This window comes from Poecile atricapillus, chromosome W (genome assembly GCF_030490865.1).
Source record: "Poecile atricapillus isolate bPoeAtr1 chromosome W, bPoeAtr1.hap1, whole genome shotgun sequence".
Lineage (NCBI taxonomy): Eukaryota > Metazoa > Chordata > Aves > Passeriformes > Paridae > Poecile > Poecile atricapillus.
The window spans coordinates 35730591-35750152 of NC_081288.1; the positions used below are offsets into that span (position 1 = coordinate 35730591).

At 37.3% G+C, this 19562-nt stretch overlaps 1 protein-coding gene across 1 annotated transcript; it reads right to left on the reverse strand.

The window, feature by feature from the left end:
- Positions 1 to 1445: 1445 nt before the first annotated feature.
- LOC131591862 (ALX homeobox protein 1) lies at positions 1446 to 19343 on the reverse strand. The gene is made up of 4 exons (XM_058862963.1): positions 19056 to 19343; positions 16558 to 16862; positions 12828 to 12956; positions 1446 to 1766 (listed from the first exon to the last, which is right to left on the reverse strand). The coding sequence occupies exons 1-4, from the start codon at positions 19285 to 19287 to the stop codon at positions 1446 to 1448; spliced, it is 987 nt and encodes a 328-aa protein (XP_058718946.1). The 5' UTR covers positions 19288 to 19343.
- Between the last annotated feature and the right edge of the window lie 219 nt (positions 19344 to 19562).

Sequence of the window (19562 nt, forward strand, 5' to 3'; positions counted from 1 at the left end):
GAATGAGCAGAGGGTGCCCCGAGAGTTGTATCCTGTTCTAATCACAGCCATGCAAGTCCTTCTTTATTTCAATTAATTTACTTTGCCTTTATGAACCTGAGAGACTGACTGTTGCTTTCAAAGAGGCTGACATTTCACTCATCTGAAGGAGCTTGGAATGTGACAGGGGAAAGGGAGGAGAAGTAAATCAAAGCAGATATCAATTCTCCAGATGTAAAGTATTTTTCTTCTCCTCTATTTTTTTTCCACCAGAAATGTCAGAAAGTCTGCTGACATTTTAATTCCTTTGTGATAGGCTGGGAGTTGAGAGCCAAATCCTGCAGCCATTGCAGTCAAAAAGATTTTTCCTATATACTTAAAGGTAGCAAACGAGTCTTACACTCTGGAAAGCATATAAGCAAACTTTCAATGAAATGTAACTAAAACCAAATTAACAGTACTCTAATACCATCTTAAGATCAGTTACAAACTGAATCTGACAAGCCTTGTTGGACTTTTTTGTTTCAGTTTGACCACAGAGAAGAAAAACCCAGTTAAATGGACTGTACTGGAAGTAAGACCTCAGTGTTGTGTTGTTTGGGTTTTTTTCCTTAATCTGTATTCTGTTAAAAGTGTAGGAGTACTATTTCGTGTCTTTTAGTCACCTCAGCTTCATGACACCCTCTCTATAACCTTTAATATAAATATTAATACCGGTTGACACATAATCTGTGCACATCTTTGAAAACTCTATTAAACATTGTGATCCTACTCTCAGCATTATACTTGACTCCAAAAAAATCTCTTTATCTTTAATAGAAATACACTCAAGTCCATAAAATAAAGTAGTACCTTCTATTCTTATTACATTAGCTGTTCATTGATATAAATTCAACAAGCTCAACATGCATTTAGCAAAAAGCAGAGCTGGCTTAAAGCAGCAGCGCAGTGCTGAGGGAACTCAGTCTACAAATTCTACGTAGAAAATGAATGGTCATATATTTCCTTCTTTGCGTGGTGTGCCTAGAGATTTACATCATGGGTTTAGTATAATAAATTTATTATCCTTTACCAGGTTGTTCCTTTATGAAGTATTCATTTGTAAAGCACAATTTTTTTATACAGGACTGCTAAAAACCATGGAGGAGACACATTTTCTTAGTAGTTTTATTTTTTTTTTTGTAGATTCTATAATCATATTTCATCAACTGGTACAACAAAACATATATAAAAAGCAGAACAAAGAGGGCTTGTTGAGCTTGATGCATAGTAAATCTATTTGGTTTATTCTTGGTTTATTGTTAAATATTATATTGCATTTCTTTAAGCAGACATCGTGTATATTGTGATTTCTAGCATTCCACACACAGCAGCTTATTGTTGTTCCCTTTAAATATGGGAAATAAAAATGGTTTTAGTTTGCTTTAAAAAAAAAAAAAAAGAAAGTGAGAGAGGGTACTGCTATATTACATGGCCCAGGAAATATTGGCAGCATGCTCTTTAGCTTTCATCCGTAGAACTGCAATGCTGGAGGACCTCCTTTCAAACTCTGGCTTGGTTTCAAAAGCATGTCCATTGGTTGCCCCAGAAAGCAACGAGTCAGTGAAAAAATTATTGAGGGGCATGTGACTGAATTGATTCTGGTGGTTTGAAAAGCCTGTGTAGCCAGAATCTGTCCGGGGTGAATGGGAGTAAGGTGTCATACAGGAGGATGTATCTCGTGGCAGCATGCAGGAGGTAACCACAGAACCACTGGCAGCATTCCCTGCCCACAGATTGTTCTGAATCTGGAACACATAAAATGAATACAATTAAACTTAGATAGTTCATCTTTTGTTTTCTGCAATGCTTGGTTTGCTCTCCTTCATACACAATTAGTTCTCCTCTGAAAGAAGCAACAAGTATTTAACAAGTTCTCTGCAAATCATGTTAGAAAAGAGTATGAAGAGATCACACGAGTCAAAATACGAGATTGTTCACTCAAGAGCAAGGGCTGATGAGTCATGTTCCTAATTTTGTCATCCATTTGCCCTGTGGTGTAGAAACACACAACTGACATCAGAGAAAGGGTGTCAAAAGAGTGTACAAGATCATAGATGTTTTCAATATAAATGCTTCTCCTCATTAGAATTCCCACTGTAATGGCAGGAAAAGGGTGAACAAAACAAACTAATTTGGATTTCTCAAGCGACAAAGCCCAACAAGTATTTGAAAAATTTAATAATGAGAAGTGTTGCATAATTACTTTAAAAGAAATGAAACCCTAAAAACAGGAATTACTGATAATACGTTCAAGACCTTTCCTTAAATTTGTTTCAAAGATAGATTTGACATAATATTTCTTTTCATGATTTTTTATGTGAAATTATACTTTGAGGGCCTTTCTGTTTCAGCACTCAGCCTTAACAAGCTGCATTGTGCATCCCTGGAAAACGTTGCATGACAGACTAGGACACAAACATTGTGGTTACCAGCAATGTCTGGAGTAACCATGTATTCAAGCTTTGATGTATAACCCTTTCTATACTTGGCAGTCACTTAAAGCTTCATTCTGAGTCTCAGACCTTCTACCATCTATGTATAGATGCTACTTATGGATAGGTATTTTTCACTTGTTTGTTGCTAGATGAACAGATAGGAAGATTTTTAAGACCTAACATAAGTCAGCTCTTGTTGTTATCTCAGACTGCATGGTCTTTCGTCCCTGCTCTATTCACTTTGATTTGATCAAACTTCACACTCAGCAGCTGCCCTTCTGTTTTTCCAAACTGTCTACTTTCTCGCTATCAGTACTACATGTATATGATATAATTTCTGACATACTCAAACTTCCTCAGTCATTCCTCATTTGCACACACCATTATACAATATACAGCTTTGTATGTCTTCTCCACTTGTATCTATATATCTTTCCTGAATGTTGATATTTTTTTTTGTATAAATAACATCAGGCAAGGCATTTTTAGCCCCCATTTCCAGTACAGATCTTGTCAGCCAGTAACTATATAATTTCCTATTTGTTTTCCTTTGCTAAATTTGTCTTCACTCTAAAAATCTGTAGTCTGTTCAGTGTATCCTTGCCCTGATGCACTACGATTGAGCCCACATGTCTTTGTTCCCTGTGATATGTTGGAAACTCTTCAGTTTCAGTTAGCACTGAAAAGTGAATTCCCACTTCAAACTTAATTTTACATTCACATTCCGAATCCATAGACAAAGGAATTTTGACTTTAAGATATAAAGGTTATCTCTCTAGCTGAGTGATTTTTTTCTGCCAAAGTAGAGGTCAGGGGAAGTAATGAATTATGACAGACACACACATACACACACACAAAATGAAAACATGTTTCTAAGGCTGATGAGTTGTGTTTTTTCTCCCATTGCCCTATCACTTTGCAACAGCACATACCCACCAAACCACCAACACGCTAAAGCGATAAATTATAGTTCACTGAACTCATCTAGCTAGAGATCTAGTGCAGATAGGAAGGATGAAATAGTCTTATTTTAAAAGTTAATATTTTAAACAGTTGTATTAGCAAGGTCATTGGGAGCTGACAGCTAATCCAGGCTCCTTGGGAATTCCGGCAGCAAAAAAATAATCCAGTAAATGCTCCATTCCTGTTTCCTGCAAAATCTTGGGGAAAAATCATGGTAGCAACACATCTCCCCAAACTCTGGGTCTGCTCAGCTTGTTCACACAGACATGCATGCATGCAGCTACAGTTCCACACAGTCATGGACGTGCCCTTCCATGCACACACATACACCCACAGAGCTGGGCGCACCTCAGGCTTCTGCTCCTGCATATTTTAGGTAGCCTGCTGGGAGGCGATGGAGGGAGTAATGTGTCTGAGGACAGATATGGAAGATTTTTTCCTCCTCATTGTGAGCCTCCTGAAGTCTACATGAGGAAATCTAAAAGAAGTTTCAGAACTTTCCAGTTGCCTCCTCCCATAATCACTTTTCAGAAGACTCAAACGCCAGCCCATGGGAGACTCTCTACACTTTGACATAGTTCCCAGCTGCCTTATTACTCCTTAATTAACCTACCTGAGCAAGTTTTGACATATAATCAGACAAATTTCCCCAGGGAGAAACTAGTTAATTTACACAGTGTCTAATACATGAGCTATTTCTGAAGGAGTTCATAATCTCCAAAGCTAATTTACATGCAACAAAGCCTTTTTTATCTGACATACTGAAATTTCTTTCTAAGAAATGCTATGGCAAATGCTGCAGTCACCCATGCAGCACAGATATAATTATGGGAGGAATTTTCAAAAAAGATATGTTTAAATACAAACATGAACAAGTTTACCTTTAATACAGTCATGATGGGAAGTCTTCAAAAGGTTCAGAGGCTCAGTTAGAAAGTGCCCAATAACCTATGTGGTCTGGAGGAATCACAAAATCACTCCTTCTTTCCATATTTCGAGTAGTTTGGTTTGCAGTAAACTAAGTTTAGTACCACCAATTTTCCTGATATTTTTATCCTAGACAAATCTCCTTCAATTTAGGTTCACTGAGATTGCACAGGTGTAAATGAGAACATAATCCAGCTGCAAATCCTTAAATATGCCAATATCTTTTTAAAGAAACATGTGAACAAGCTATTAATTTCTAAAACTTTTAAAGGAGTGCCCTAGGTTTCTTCCTTAGAGAAAGGAATCCAAATAATTAAACTTAATTCAGGAATGCCAAAAAACTCTAGAAAATCTTTCCATCTTCTCTCATGAGGCAGTTATGCTTTCCAAAACAATGTTTCAGTCATATCAATTTTCTATTCATTTTAGTTGGTGGGATGACTTCACATTTGATATTAAATTTTCATTTCTTTGCAAGGATTTACAACATAAATATCTTGTAGTGAAATTAAGGTGCAGAAAGTATTCCTGTATTAAAAATAAATACAGTAACATTTCACAATAAGTCAAAATGATGAGAACTTCTTCTGGTATGTTAGAAGGAAAAGCAACATTATGTACATGAATTTAAAGAAAATATTTTTCCTCTTAAAATCTTGTGTGATCCATGAACTATATAAAAGGCAATTCAGAGACTGTGAATGAGGCCATACATGCAGCACATCTCTGGTTTCTGTTAACATCACAAACAACTTGAGCTTTGCTCTTGTGGTTACCATGAAATTACCAGAGCCCTTCAATATATTTACCTACTGTATGTTTTATACATGCATACACATGCACACACACCCTTCCTGATAGAAAAAGAAATAGGATTTCATAGCTGTGACAAGAACATAACTGGAGAGTTATGGTTGTTAACATGGTTATGATATGATTTCCTAGGCACATGACCTTCTTCTGTTAGACACTGCAGAGGAAAACTAGCTGAGGTAATTGGTCATCCCGCTTGGTTTCATTGCTTTTCTTTATGATAAACTTTCAAACTCCCTGAGCTTCAGCCTTTTTATGCAGCCCCTGGGGAAATCACATAAGCTCAAAGATCAAAATTTTTCCTGGGAATTTTTCTATCACTTCCCTAGCTTTGTTCTCCCATCACCAAACTTTTGACTTGTGTTATTTCTGTGACCTGCTTATCCAGACTAGAGACCATCTCCAGCAGATAGCCCTGTGAGCACACACAACTTCTGCTTGAGTGCACCTGTTCTAGTGCTTCATATGGGATACAAAATTCTAATCTTTTAAGATCTCTAGATATCAAGAGATGTTATTCTTATATTACATAATAGATGTTATATGTAATGAATGTTGCTATAATTACACTAGTAAGTAATTAGAAACTACACATTTACTCTGTGGAAAACAAAAATGGCACTAAATGAAGAGCTAAGGATTTATGTAATTATAGAAAATATGTGAGTGTCAGACTGATTTGCTAAATTTTTAAATACTCCTCTCCTTGCACTGACAGAAATATCAGATCTGTGCTAGCACAAGGAGCTACTTTTGGGAGACTAAATGGAATAGCTGTTACACTGCTCAAAACCACTATAGTTCACATCTTGTATCTGTTGGTCATTCCTGGTCTATCAGCACAATTAATTTTTTCTGTAACTTTCCACTTTTTTTTTTTTTTCTGGGTTCCTCTTTAGAGTGTCCAAAATACAGGCAGAAATTTGCCTGTACTTCCCAAGCTTGTAGATTCTCAGAATAACTTAAACTGAAAAGATCCTCTGGGATTATTTTTCTAAACCCTTGCTTGCAGCTAGTCTCAAATTTAGATAAGGTTACTCAAGCCCCAACCAGCCGTGTTTTGAGTCACTCCAGCTGCAGGCCTTCATTAATTTCTATGAGCAACTTGTCCCAATGTTTCACCACTCTCATTGTATTTTTGCATTTCTAGCTAGACTAAACACTTCTCAGTGTTTAATTTGTGATCATTTTGTAGGAGCTGTTGCAATGTGACAAGTGCACATGTGAAGATCACCTGTACTGTATTGGGCTCAGGTATGAGAGAGATGCAGCATACAATTTTCAGATATGAATAAAATGCTAATTAGCACATGTTAGTGAGAAGTTTAATGATACAGATTTAAAATGTGATAGACACCTTTTGTCCACTTTTGCCTTACACATGGTGAACAAAATAAAAATTGGACCGTTAGATTCCACATTTAAACAAGTCTGCTAGGCTTCAAAATAATGTAGGACTTGAAAAGCCATCAAGCTTTTACTCTTGTATGGGATGTTTTGTAAACTGTAAATTCTCTCTACTGCAATCTTGAGGCCAGCTACAATATGGATTAATTATATTACAACCCTATTATACAGTTAAAGACAATATTTCATATTTTGAAAAATACTATTAAAAATGTTGTGTATCTTAGGAAAAAAAAAAAAAAAAAAAAAAGAGAATTTGCCATAAAATTAAGCCCCAGTAAAGTCATTCACACTTTAAAAGATACATGTTTCACACAGAAACCCCACAGAGCAACAAACTGGATGTTGAGACTATGAGAAGGACCACATACAGTGGTGGCTTATTACCCAGAAAAAATAAAAGTGGAGTGCAAAAGCTACTTTGTGTGGAGCAGACACCACCCAGAAAGATTAGAAGTGTCACTTCACTCTTGTTGGAAGATCAGCCACAGCCAGGCAAGCGAGCACACATGCAGCAGGACACACGCCATGCAGGTGGTAGCTCAGCCCGAGCTCCATGCATGAGTGTGTGATAAAACCTCTTTGAAGCTAGCTCAGATATGTCTGCCACAACCACTCCTACTTAATCAGGGTACCCATAGCCTTAATGAACTATTGTGATTAACTGTCATTTATATGTCTACTACAGTTAAAAGAAATTTTAAGTCATATAACATGTGGCGTCTAATACATTCCATATGAACATTTAATTGGAGCATGTAACTTTGATTATTGCTAATGAGGATTAGCCATATGTACTAAGGCTATAATGATGATCCAAGGACTTAGTACTTAACACATGTATGCTGATACCAATTCTACACTCTTTGACTGCCAGCACATCATGTGATGCCATGCTGTTCAACATATTAATTTGATTTATCATTCTGGTGGATGGAATGCAAACTTCAGCCTCTTCCTTCTGTTTCTGAGATTTCAACATTTTCCTTTCTTTCTAGACCTTCTATATCACTCCTGTTCCCATTCTTTGGAAAAGCCTTTGTTGTCTTAGGATTCCTACCTGCACTATATTGAGTTTTTCAATTGAAACAAAAAATTAAATTCAATCCTATCCAAGTCTTCCCTGCATTTTCAAGAAAATTTTAAAAAAACACAAACATTTTACATGTGACATTAAGAGGGAAAGTAGGGTGGTGTGACAAAATTAATCCTTTTAAAAGAACTTCAGAAGAAAAATTACAACAAATGAACATGATTCAAAGAACAAGTAAAAAGGAGGAAAGATGCAAAGAAAGAACCTATCTGGAAGAAAAATGTCGACCTTTGTTATCAGCTTTTCAGTAATACAGTTTAATGTTTATTTACATACTGATGCACTTATTTATAAAGACAACAGCTTTATTAGTTTAATTCACACAGGGAAAGCTGGAAGTCTGTGTGATAATATTATAGGCTCTTGCATGCGTAAATAAGGAGGGCGTAGAATGAAATTTTGTCTCAGGTTTTCTTGTTAGTTCTCATAGGTAATCATTGAATCTGATAAGATCAAGTACCCTTTGTAACAGGAGCCTTCCCACTAACACAGTGTGGCAGAGGGAGTCAAGTAAAGACCAATAAGGTAAGAGAAGAACAGAGCTAAAGAGACTTTTTATTGTTCCTCTTCCAACATATCACTCATACATCTGTGTAAGATAACTACAGATGACTGCAGATGAACCAGGTATCAGAATAAAAAATGCTTAGAGATCATCTTACTTATTTTACACCTTATGTTTTAGGAATAAAAAATTTAATTGATCAGATTTTTGACAGCTGTAAAGGGAATCCGTGTCTGGTATAAAAGTCCCTTTGGTTAAGTTTCCTAAGCACAAATGTCTAATACTTATCTGACCATGACTGCCTAAGATGAAGGATAGATCCTTCTTTTAAATCCTGTTCATCAACACTTCAACAGTGTCTCAGATATCCTGACACATGTTTAATAACACCCTACACTGTATTTAAGTGACCACATTAACTATGGCTTATTTACTGACATTCACCCCGGTGAAATGAAGTAAACTTCCCCATGAAGGGCATCTGCATTAATTTCCCAGCTGATGTTAAGATGTTGTATCTTCACTTTCATATCATCAGTAGGCTATTGTTAGTTAAGCTAAAACTGTCTAGGATATGTGTACTCCTGAGTGCATTTAAGATGACTTAGACCACAATGTGTTGCATCTACAAGAGAACCTTGAAGTTCAAACACTGAAGCTAATGAAACTGAAAACTTTTACTAAAATGAATGAAAATCACTGTGAATAAAATTTTCCTAGAAAAATCTGATTTTCAGCATAATGTTTTTAAAGCCTTGAAAAAAACATCTGAATAAGAGGTGGTTGTTCTAGAATGTTGTACAAACGGCCCTCCTCTGTAACCCAGGTTTTGACTGTATAATTAATGGAAAATATATGCATGCAGAATTTGTCCAGTTTAGGAGATTTTCAATTTCTTGGCAGGTAGATGAACAATTAAAAAACAAACAACAAAAAAACCCACAACAAACAAACAAAAAAAAAACCCCAAAAAAAACAGCAACCAACATCTGAAGTCAATATACTGTAAAAATAATTAAGGTTAGACTGAAAGAGCAAAGCAAAGAATTATGAACTACCAAAAAATAATCTAAATTGTTATTATTGTGAAGATAAAGATGTGGAATTTAGTAGCAAAATTAGCCTGGATTATAGAGACAGATGTTGGACCAGACCACCTTCAGAGGTCACTTCCAATCTCAACTTTTCTCTGATTCAGAGCCAACCTTCTGTCTGAAATGAGTTGAAAGATTCATTTTCCTACAGGAAAAACCTTCGGGTTTATGAAGTCACACAATGCCTAGCAGCATTATGTTCTTAATTTGTATTTGATGAAGATAATTGGTGAGGAGACTAAGCAGAAGTCTCCACGGCACCCTCTGTTGACTGCAAAGAGACTGATGCTTCTGCTGGAATGCAACCGAGATGTGTTTTCTCAACATATGCATGGTTGGACTCAAAACAGAAAATCTGCAGGCTGCAAATCCATATAATGCACACCAGAAATTCATATTTGTTCCTGCTCTTTCTGCCATAAAGCTGTAAATTTCTCAGCTTGATTTCATTGTTCTTCAGCATTCAACCTATATTTTTTTCCAGCAACAGAGAGTCTGTTTTTCTCTGTGATTCTTAAATAAGCGCTAGTGATCTGTGCTCTACAATCCACAAGAAAAATTTAACTATTTATTTAAAAGTATGGAAAAGCTTGTCTAATATTTGCCTATTGTCACAAGAGAAGTGCCTGTGGTGGTGTTGGTACATGAATAAAGATAAAGGAAAAAGGATATTTGTTTTCTTTTCTTACATTAACTACAATGAAATAAAGGAATTGTTGGGGAAATCAATATATAACATTACAATAAAACAATTTTAAATACCATTTCTGCCTGAGTTCTGGGATAGATTGATGAATTTATAGCAAATCAGGTGCTGTATATTTATTTTCCATAAGTGAAGCACTTACGACATCTGGTTCAAAATATTTGAATGCAGTGATGTTAGTAGTCATTGTTTTTAAAACAGATTTTCACTGTCTCAGTCATTCTCACTGGAAATGTTATATACATGATAGAGATGTGGTTTTACTGAAGGAGAGGATTTCATAGCATGAAAACTATGAAGAATTACCACCACAACAGCAAGAACATGTATTATTTTTATTAAATGTTCTGTGATAATTGCCTGGATACCTACTCATATACAGAAAAGTAGCCAACTTTTTCTCTGACGAGCGGGCTACCTTGTTTTTATCATGTAGCCAAGCTATGCATGCAACCACTCAGCTCAAACAGCCAATGCAAAGTGCACTCACACCTTCATTTAGCTCCTTGCTCCTGTCCTTGAGGTACAGAACAGCACAGCGCAGCATTCTCATGCAGGTGACCAGACCAAATCACACATTTGTGCCTCACTGTTTTCCTGCAGTCTGTTAGTCTGTGGTTGTAGGTGAGCACGTTGCATTCGTGTTTGTGAATGAGTACACGTCTTGTATTTCTACACAGAAATTTCAGAGATGCTTGATCAAAGATTATGGGGCCAGCATTTGCATTTCAATCGTCTGTTGTTAAGAATCTATTAATTAGTGATGGAAATATTTGTCAGGATGAAGATTAGTTGTGTTATCTGTCTAGCAGATATTTTTTGGCAAAAATATAAACAGAAATGCAGTGAATTAATCTTTTTAACAATCTGAAAGTATGGAACAGGTATTTTAATTTGTTAGAATTTTATAGATCTTATTATCATATAGTTAAGAAATGTGAGATTTTTGAAAAACATTAATTTTAGGACAATCATTTTAAGTGCTTACCAATGACTTATATTATTCCATTATCTTATACTAATGAAACATTCGTCATTTAGGAAAATATGTAGATGGAATCCTACTAAAAATACAAGATAAGCTGGCAGATACAAATTTAGTCTAGAAATCCCAAAGCTTCAACACTGCTCCTTGTATCACTTGTTGTGATGCTATAGGTAACTCAGAAAAACCTCCAAGAAGAGTTGACCACCTTGACTGAGATCTGTGAGTGAATGAATATCTATGTTTTTGCAAAAACCTAAGATTGTGTCCACCTAAACACACAGTCATGCAGCAGTTGCTAAAGCAATTTGGGTTATTGCCCTGCTACCTTTTAAAACAAAACCAGGCAGACTTACAAGTGACACCACAGATGAAATGGTTGTGTCCATGTTCTGAGCTGCTGGAACACAAGCCAGCTCTGGCCCAGGCACCAAACCCAGAAATATGCAACCTCCTCAGAGGTAAAGCATGTTAAACTGAGTAGATGACACATGACCCCTGGTTCATAGCCAATCACATTCATAGAATCACTAAGAAAAGACCTCCAAGAACATCAGGTCCAACATTTGACCAAACGCTGCCATGATATATTAGAGCATAGCATAATTGTCATTTCCAGTCAATTCTTGAGCACTTCTAGGGATGGTGACTCCACCACCCCAGTGCTTAACCACCATTTCAGTGAAAAAATTCTTCCTGATGTCTGACCTGAACCTCCCTTGGCTCAGCTTGAGGCTAAGTCCTCTTGACCTGTCACTTGTTCCCTGGGAGAAGAGACCAAGGCCCATCTTGCTACAGTCTCATTTCATGCAGTTGAAGAGAGTGGTAAGGGAGACCTTATCACCCTTATGCACCACCTTTTCTCCAGGCAAAGAAGCCCAGCTCCTTCAGCTGCTTCTCATAGTATGTGTGCTCCAGGCCTTTCCCCAGCTCCGTTGTCCTTCTCTGGCCTTCTCTGGACTCGCTCCAGCCCCTCCATGTCCTTCTCACAGTGAAGAGCCCAGAACTGGACACAGCACTCGAGGTGTGGCCCCACCACTGCCAAGCACAGGGGGACAATCCCTGCCCTGGTCCAGGCCAGGATGCCATTGGCCTTCTTGGCCACCTGGGCAAACGCTGGCTCATGTTCAGCTGCTGTCAACCAGTGCCCACAGGCCCTTCTCTGCTGGGACAGCTTCCAGCCACTCTTACCCTGAGGAACTCTTCATCCAGCCAATTTAGAGCATGACTAAAGCAAGCTCACATATAACATATTCTTAAGGTTGGCAGAGACCCTGCTACCTAATGAAGCTGAGGAGCACCAGAACACCAGAAGTGGAAGAGAGCCATGCAAGAATTTTTGCTTTGTATGGTGCTTTTTTAATTAATTATGTGGTAAAGGCAACGTGAAGCCAGAGACAAGAAAAAAAATGGATCCAGAATAAAAATGTTCAATGTGCTAAAGCAAGCAAGGAGACAAAAGCAGAGAGTGAGGTAAAGCAGTAAACCAAAGGACTGAAGAACAGAGTCAGAAGATTATGACCTTATTACACAGTATAACTTATTATTTACTAACAGGGAACTGAAAAAATAAAAAAAAAACCAAATTAAATCAAACACAATGGTCTGAGAAAGCTGTCCTGTCCCTCTGCCTCTCTCCCCCAGCAATATACATGCAGTTCTGATTCTTCATGGCTATATTACAGTTTCATGCTAGGAGGAGACTCGTTCTATTTAATGGTCTGGTGAGGTCCATAAAGAAATGGTGCATGTTTAACACATCAGAAGGAAGCTAGAGATCAGATAGTTTCTACCTCATCCTAGAAAAGCATACAAAACCAGAGTTGTTTAGATGGCTGCTAAATGTAGAACCAAAGTATTGCTTGGTCTTTACCATACCTGAGGGTAGCTGTCAGTCCTTGGAAGAACAGATATATCATAGGTGGCAGCAAAGTGGCTCTTAGCTTGCTGGATCTGACCATAGCGTTCTCTTTTTCTCCATTTTGCTCTTCGATTCTGAAACCAAACCTATAGCATACAAGGAAAGAGTCATCAGGGTACAAAAAATTATATACTGTGCAGAGGGTTTTAGGAAAATATAAGGTTTTGGACACTGGCTTTGAAAATTTCTGTTTATCTACAAAAGGGAAGTTTTCCACCTGAAAATTAATTTTTTACTGTTTCAATCTTGCAAATGTCACACCTTCTTAACTTTTGCTAGCTATTTTAAATGCACATATTGTTTCATTTATATTATCTCAAAAAACCCACAAAACCCCAAACAAACAAGAAAAAACCAACCTGAGAAAGATCAGCCTGTAGCAAGTAAAGAAGCATTCTCTTAAATCCCCATGCCTACTGATTTGCTATGACTACCCATTATCTGCCTCCTAAATGTGTCCATAATCTTTATTAAGTGCAGTAAAAAAAAGGCAGGAAAAACTGGCACAAGGACAGTAGCGTCCTCAGCAGGAAAATTTCCTATAAAGAAGTTTAAAAGGCCAGGAAGATAATAAAAAGTCACCATGTCACAGACAGTTTTTGAATTATTGTGAATTTTTGTTCACATTGGTGTTAGGTGATATCTGTTTCTTATAATGGAAGACAAAAGAATTGCACTTTAGACTATGGAATAATTTGGATTTTATGCTTGAATTTCTTTATACTCCCTGGTTTGTTCTGTAATATTTTGAGTGTCAACTATTATATCAAAAACCTGTTATACATACATTTCTTTCTGTTACTGATAACTGTCATTGTCCCATGGTCTTAATAATTTCTTTTTGTCTTTCAGACAGTTTACTTTAAACTGGTTAGGAATTATCCTGATGAATAAAGGGGATTGATAAGGAAAGTAACACTGTATAAGAGTAATATCCAACCAGTCATTATTGTTCTGGTGTAAGCAAGCTCACTGAGACTTTTTTAAGAAGACATAGTTTTAACTGAACCATTACTTTTTGTAAAGGAAACAATGGCATTAGTTAGTCATCCTGCTAAATTGATCATTAATTCATTTTGATGTATATATATATATATATACATGAATGGCGTTTTTAATACATAGTTCCTGTATTTTGAGGGATATTTTCTAATTCCATATTGTGGGATATTCAAAAAAACCACTGTTTGGTTTATAATTCCATTCTTGGTTAGATCTTTAGAGAGCTCAATTGTGTTTTGATACTGCTTAAACAACCAGGGCATAATTTTGCTCATTTTCATTCTCAAGGACTTGTGGCAGATGTATTATGTGCAATCTTTTAAAAGATTCAGCAATGAAAGCAAGGCTTATGCATATAACTCCTGAGAATATATTGTTAGGAACTTTGGAGGTAAATTTGTGTTATTTATGATGCCTGAGGTTCAGCAAAAAGAAAAAGGAAGGGAAGAAAAAAATCTCTTGTCTCCACAGGAGGCATCAAGGACACGATAAGAAAATTTAGTCCTGAAGTTCTTTCCTTGAAAAAAGACCTTGACAGTCTTCTTAAAATGGGTACCAATTACTGGACTGACATGCAGCAGGAAAGAGAACAACTTAGATAAATTAGGTTCAGGTTGGCTCTCTCTGCATGTGTGCAGGACAAATATTAAATTGGATGTTGATGAAATGGTGGTGAAGGGAACTGTGGGTAAGGTATCCAGCTGATCACTCTAAATCAAACAATTTGCTTGAATTCATAGAAGTAAATGAGAAAAAGCACATATTTTTTTCCTTTGACAATCCCTCAAAATGTTTCTGTTTACACCACTTTACTAGAAACTTACTCTTGGCAGAGATAAAGTAACCATTTGCCTCCACAAAGAAATGTAGAAATCTGCTGCTTGTTATCCTTGAATTGCCAGATGCTTGCCTTTAATGACGTAAGGCCTTGCAAATTGCTTAATCTTGTGATGGAATACTCTTGTTACTCTGGATAGAAATGATCAACATGTCCTTTCATATTTAGCATATGAGAAATGCAGAGATCAGTTATCTTTTAAGCATGGTAAGAACATGTTTAAATAAAATAGAAATAGATACTCTGTGAAAGTCTGATATAGACATATATTTTTCATTTACTGTCTTATTTTTAATACTTTTACTATGTGAAGCCTCTAAATCTTAGAAAAAAAATGTGATTAAAAAGTCAGATGACACACTTTAGTTCAATTTTCCCCTCCCTGTTCTCACTATTAATTTTCTCTTGAAGTAGTTCTTCGTATTCCAGAATTACGCATTTGTTAGAACAGTGTTTTAACATTATGCTACCTTCTTTTTTCTAAGTCAAGACTAAATCCCAATGAACGCAAGTCATACTTGGAAAGCTGTACCAAATTCAGGGGAGGGGTTGTGCAGAGCCTAAAGAGTTAAAAGCCACAGAAACAAATTCCATTGACATTGCTGCTATCACATCGTCGTAACCGGACACACAGTTTTGGACCCTGTTTTCTGATGACAACAGCAAATGTGGTGCCTGCTTGAAGAGACATTAAGAGAACACTTCTTTACAAAATTAATAAGCTGACTTTCTTTCTGAAAGTGTTTCTGATTTAATTTCAGTTTGTATGCATGTGCACTGACGTCTATTTCTCTATGTGCATGTGTGAGTATGTATTTAATTACAAGTTGTGAAGTTGTTATCATATTCAAGTCACTAAATTTTAAAAATTAATCCCAGTCTATAAGAATCAACAGGATTGTTATTCTTTAAATTGAAATAATGATTATTACCAGAACAGGGAAGATATCTTAAATTAAGATGAACTTGTAAAATGTGGCTCACATCCTCTTCTAATAGAGGGCGTCTAAACAAGGGAAAGGCTGCATTTCCTGGATATTTAGCTTCTTTTCTCACCATTGTACATCAAAAGCCATAAATATTATTTGGATTACTATATGAGCACACACTGAATGGATCACATTTGTATGCAGTTGCAATACTCAAATAATGTACTATGTGGTCACCAGTGCGTTTCGTTCTAAAAACTAGAGTAACATTATTCATCAGTTATGAAAGTTTAAAAACCAGAAACTGTACCTCCTAATTTTGTGATTTTTAAGATCATTCCATACAAAAAAGATAAAAGGATTATGTCCTTGTTTTATACAGGCAAAAACCACACATACGCACACATATCTATGTTTACATATAAGAGGTATAGTATATAAATATAGGTGTATAGATACTTATACACATTTATGTATGTGCTCTTTCGCTGCACACTCTTTGGATAGAAGCAAGGAATTTGATTACTGTTCAGACTGTAATTTTCATGCCATAATACATATAGAATCCTCTGCATCCGAGTTCTGCATTGTCATCAGTCTGAACGACAAGTCTTTAGTGGAATCTTTACACATAACAATTTATGTTTTCACTGCCTGGAATTTTACAAGAAATCAAGACAGCTTTACTATTGATGTTGCTTTCCCATCCTTTAAACAAGTGTTCAGAACTGCAACACAAGCTATCTAAAAAATAAGTTATTTTAGCACTACAGCATAACATCTCGCATCCATAAAGAAATGAGGCAAAATTAGCTGTTTACTTTAGCTCCAAGAGCTTTTGTACAATCCCCAAGAGTGTAATTTACTCATTCCTACAGTGCACAATTTGCCATAGAAATGCTGAAATCTGGTTCCTACCTGGACTCTGGCCTCAGTGAGCTCTGTTCTCAGAGCTAGCTGTTCTCTTACATAGACATCAGGGTAGTGAGTTTTCTGGAATACTTTCTCAAGTTCCTCCAGCTGCAAACTGGTGAAAGTTGTTCTGTGCCTCCTCTTCTTACTGCTGGAAACATTGCTGTCACACTTATCACCAAGTTCATCCAGGTCCCCCTTCTCCTGCAGCCCTTTCACTGGAGACATCCTGAGATTGTTGCAATTGTCCATGGGCCTGCTCAGCTCTGTGTGAAGAGGCTGTCCTTCCACTTTAGTAATCCCGTAGTTCACTGTACACAAGGTGGGTTAACAGCAGGTTAATAAATGATCAAGGGGGAAGGAGAGGTGTTTAGATTCAGGAGCTCATATAAAACAGTTTCACAAGGAACAAGGTTCCATCGTGGCAGTGTTATTTCTATATGAGATCATGGAAGAGGAATTTGCAATATTAAGTACAGACAGAATAAAAGTATGAAATCACATTGAATTTTAACTGAGAAATACATCTGAAAATATCATCTGAAAACTTACAGAGTAAGTAGTAATAAGTTACATTTATATAATACTATATAATATTACAGAGTAGAGAAATAAGTTACAGAGTAAGGAGACTGTACAAGAGATTTGGGCATTTTCACTCTGCTGCTACTGCCGCTAAAGTAGTTAACAACCCATGAAATCAGCATCAGCTAGAGTTGTACAGATAAGGAACCTTAGCCCAAAACAGATTTTCATAGAAGAGGCACAAAGCTATTGACAAATGTGCCTTTAAACTTGGAAGCAAATGTAAAAACCTCTATTTCTATGAAAATACAAACTAACAATGAAGCAAAATTAATAGGTGTAAACTGACAAATCAAGAAGCAAATGAAACCAAAAATTAAATTCACACTTAAAATTCAATAAATTCCATATACCCTCTTTTAGGTTTGTGAAGTGGAATTGTTTCCAATGAGGTTTGTTACAGTTATAAAATACAGGACATTTCTTCAAAATGTCAACATATTAAAAGAGATTGTTTCATGTACTTTGCAAAAGGATTGCAGGAATTATTTGTCTTTAGGTAAAACTTGAGTGGCAGAGATAAGAAATATTCCACAGTAGCTCCTTAATAAGAAATTAAAACAATTTCTATTTTTAACTTATTTCATACTACTGGAAAAGTAATGAGATAAGTTAAAGAATTTAAAAAAACTCTTTTTTCTTTTCTAAGAAAAAGGTGGGAAAAAGACTCAAACTCCATTGAAATTAAAACTTACAAAGATTCTGCGTAACAGAATAAGCTTCCTTTGAGATTTTCTACATTTCTCGGTCATTTCTTTTCTTTCAATTTGAGATGATTGTAATGAAACACAATTTTTAGATACTTACCATCAACGCATACATAGATAGGAAATGCCCCAAAACCCTCGAGGCACACAATAAATTAGCTAATTAAGAAAAGCTCCAATGTATAAATCAATTTTCTATAGGTTTTTCTGTTCTAAATCACACTTGAAGAAATATATCAGTATTTCTTACAAATTTTTTCATACAAATAAAAGAACTTTCTCAAAAAATATATATAATTCAATGACTATATGAAATCAAAAAATATGATATTGCTAGTCTTCTTAATGCAGCTGATCTTAACCATGCTTTCCAATTTTTCTAAGAAATTATTTTTAAAATTTCTTTCTATAGCGATTTTCATCATGTTGGAATAATGAGGAAGATCTTAAATGTTTTAAAAAGGAAATATTCAACATTATCCTTGTCTATGAGAGAGAAAATTTGAATACTTGATAAAATGTTTAACACTATTCTTCGGAAGAGCGAAGTGGTTTTCCGAAGAATCACCTCTACTCGTCTTTTGGTAACACGGCAGAGAGCCCAGCTACCGTCGCAGGACGATATTTGAGGGAAGCAAAGATGACGGAGCGATTCCCTGCCTGGGGTCGGCACGGGAGCGCGGCCGTGTCCGGGGTCCCGCCGACATCCGGCGATGCTTTTTCCCGGCGGTTCGCTGGGTGAAAACGCCGCGGCTCGCAGAGGGACCGGGGGTGGCTGGGGAGCGGCCGGAGGGCGAGCAGGGGCCGATCAGGGGGTGGCCAGGGTAAGGGGGTACCGGGGGTACCGGGGGTACCGGGGGGGGCCGTGCCCCGCAGCGCTCTCCGGGACCCGCCGGTCCCCCCGCGGGCTGTGCCCGAGCCGCGCTCTCGGCCAGCCGGGGGGACCCGGGCCGGGGCCGGTGGGGACGGCAGTAGCTGAAGGGCTGCACCGAAAGGAAAAGAGCTCTTCGAAGCAGGCGTTTGCCTTCTCCCGGAATTCTTTTTATTAGAAGTGGTAGCAGAATTATAACAGTAGTATTGTTACTGTTATTGTTATTTTACTACGACCTGACAGCTCCTCGCATGCCCACAGCTGCACAGCTGCCTTTGGTCTCTCCCTGCCCTCCCCCGTACATCCCCAGGAGGGAGAATAACCCTGGGATGACGACTCACCGCTGTTGTCCTGGCAGGGTGATGTCCTCTCCAGCCTCACATGATGCTCAGCTCTCTGCAGAGGGTTGAAGGCCTGTACGCATTTGCTGCCTGACGTTTTGCTATAAAAGGACTCATTGTCCAAAGTTTCCATAACGTGCTCCAAACTGCCTCCTGCTCCCATATAAAAGTCACTGTTCTTGCTCGGCTGGCTCTTCAGGGCAAACTTCTCGCTCAGAAAATCCATAATCATCTAAGGCTGTTTGAGAGCCTCTTCTCTAGACAGAGGCTGGACTGTGAGCAAGGGAGGGAGAGTGAGTGGATGGGAGGGAAGGAAGGAGGGAGGAAGAGGCGTTCAGTGCTCAGGGAGCTGTTTTGCCTCTGAGCCTTTGATTTGTCTTGTCTTGAAAGGGGAACCCGAAGTTGCTCTTATATCTTGAAGCTCAGCAGGACTTCTTGTGCAACCTCCCATTTCTAATGAATATGAAATTAAGCAAGCAGTCTAACTCCACCCCAGGTCCCCCAAGA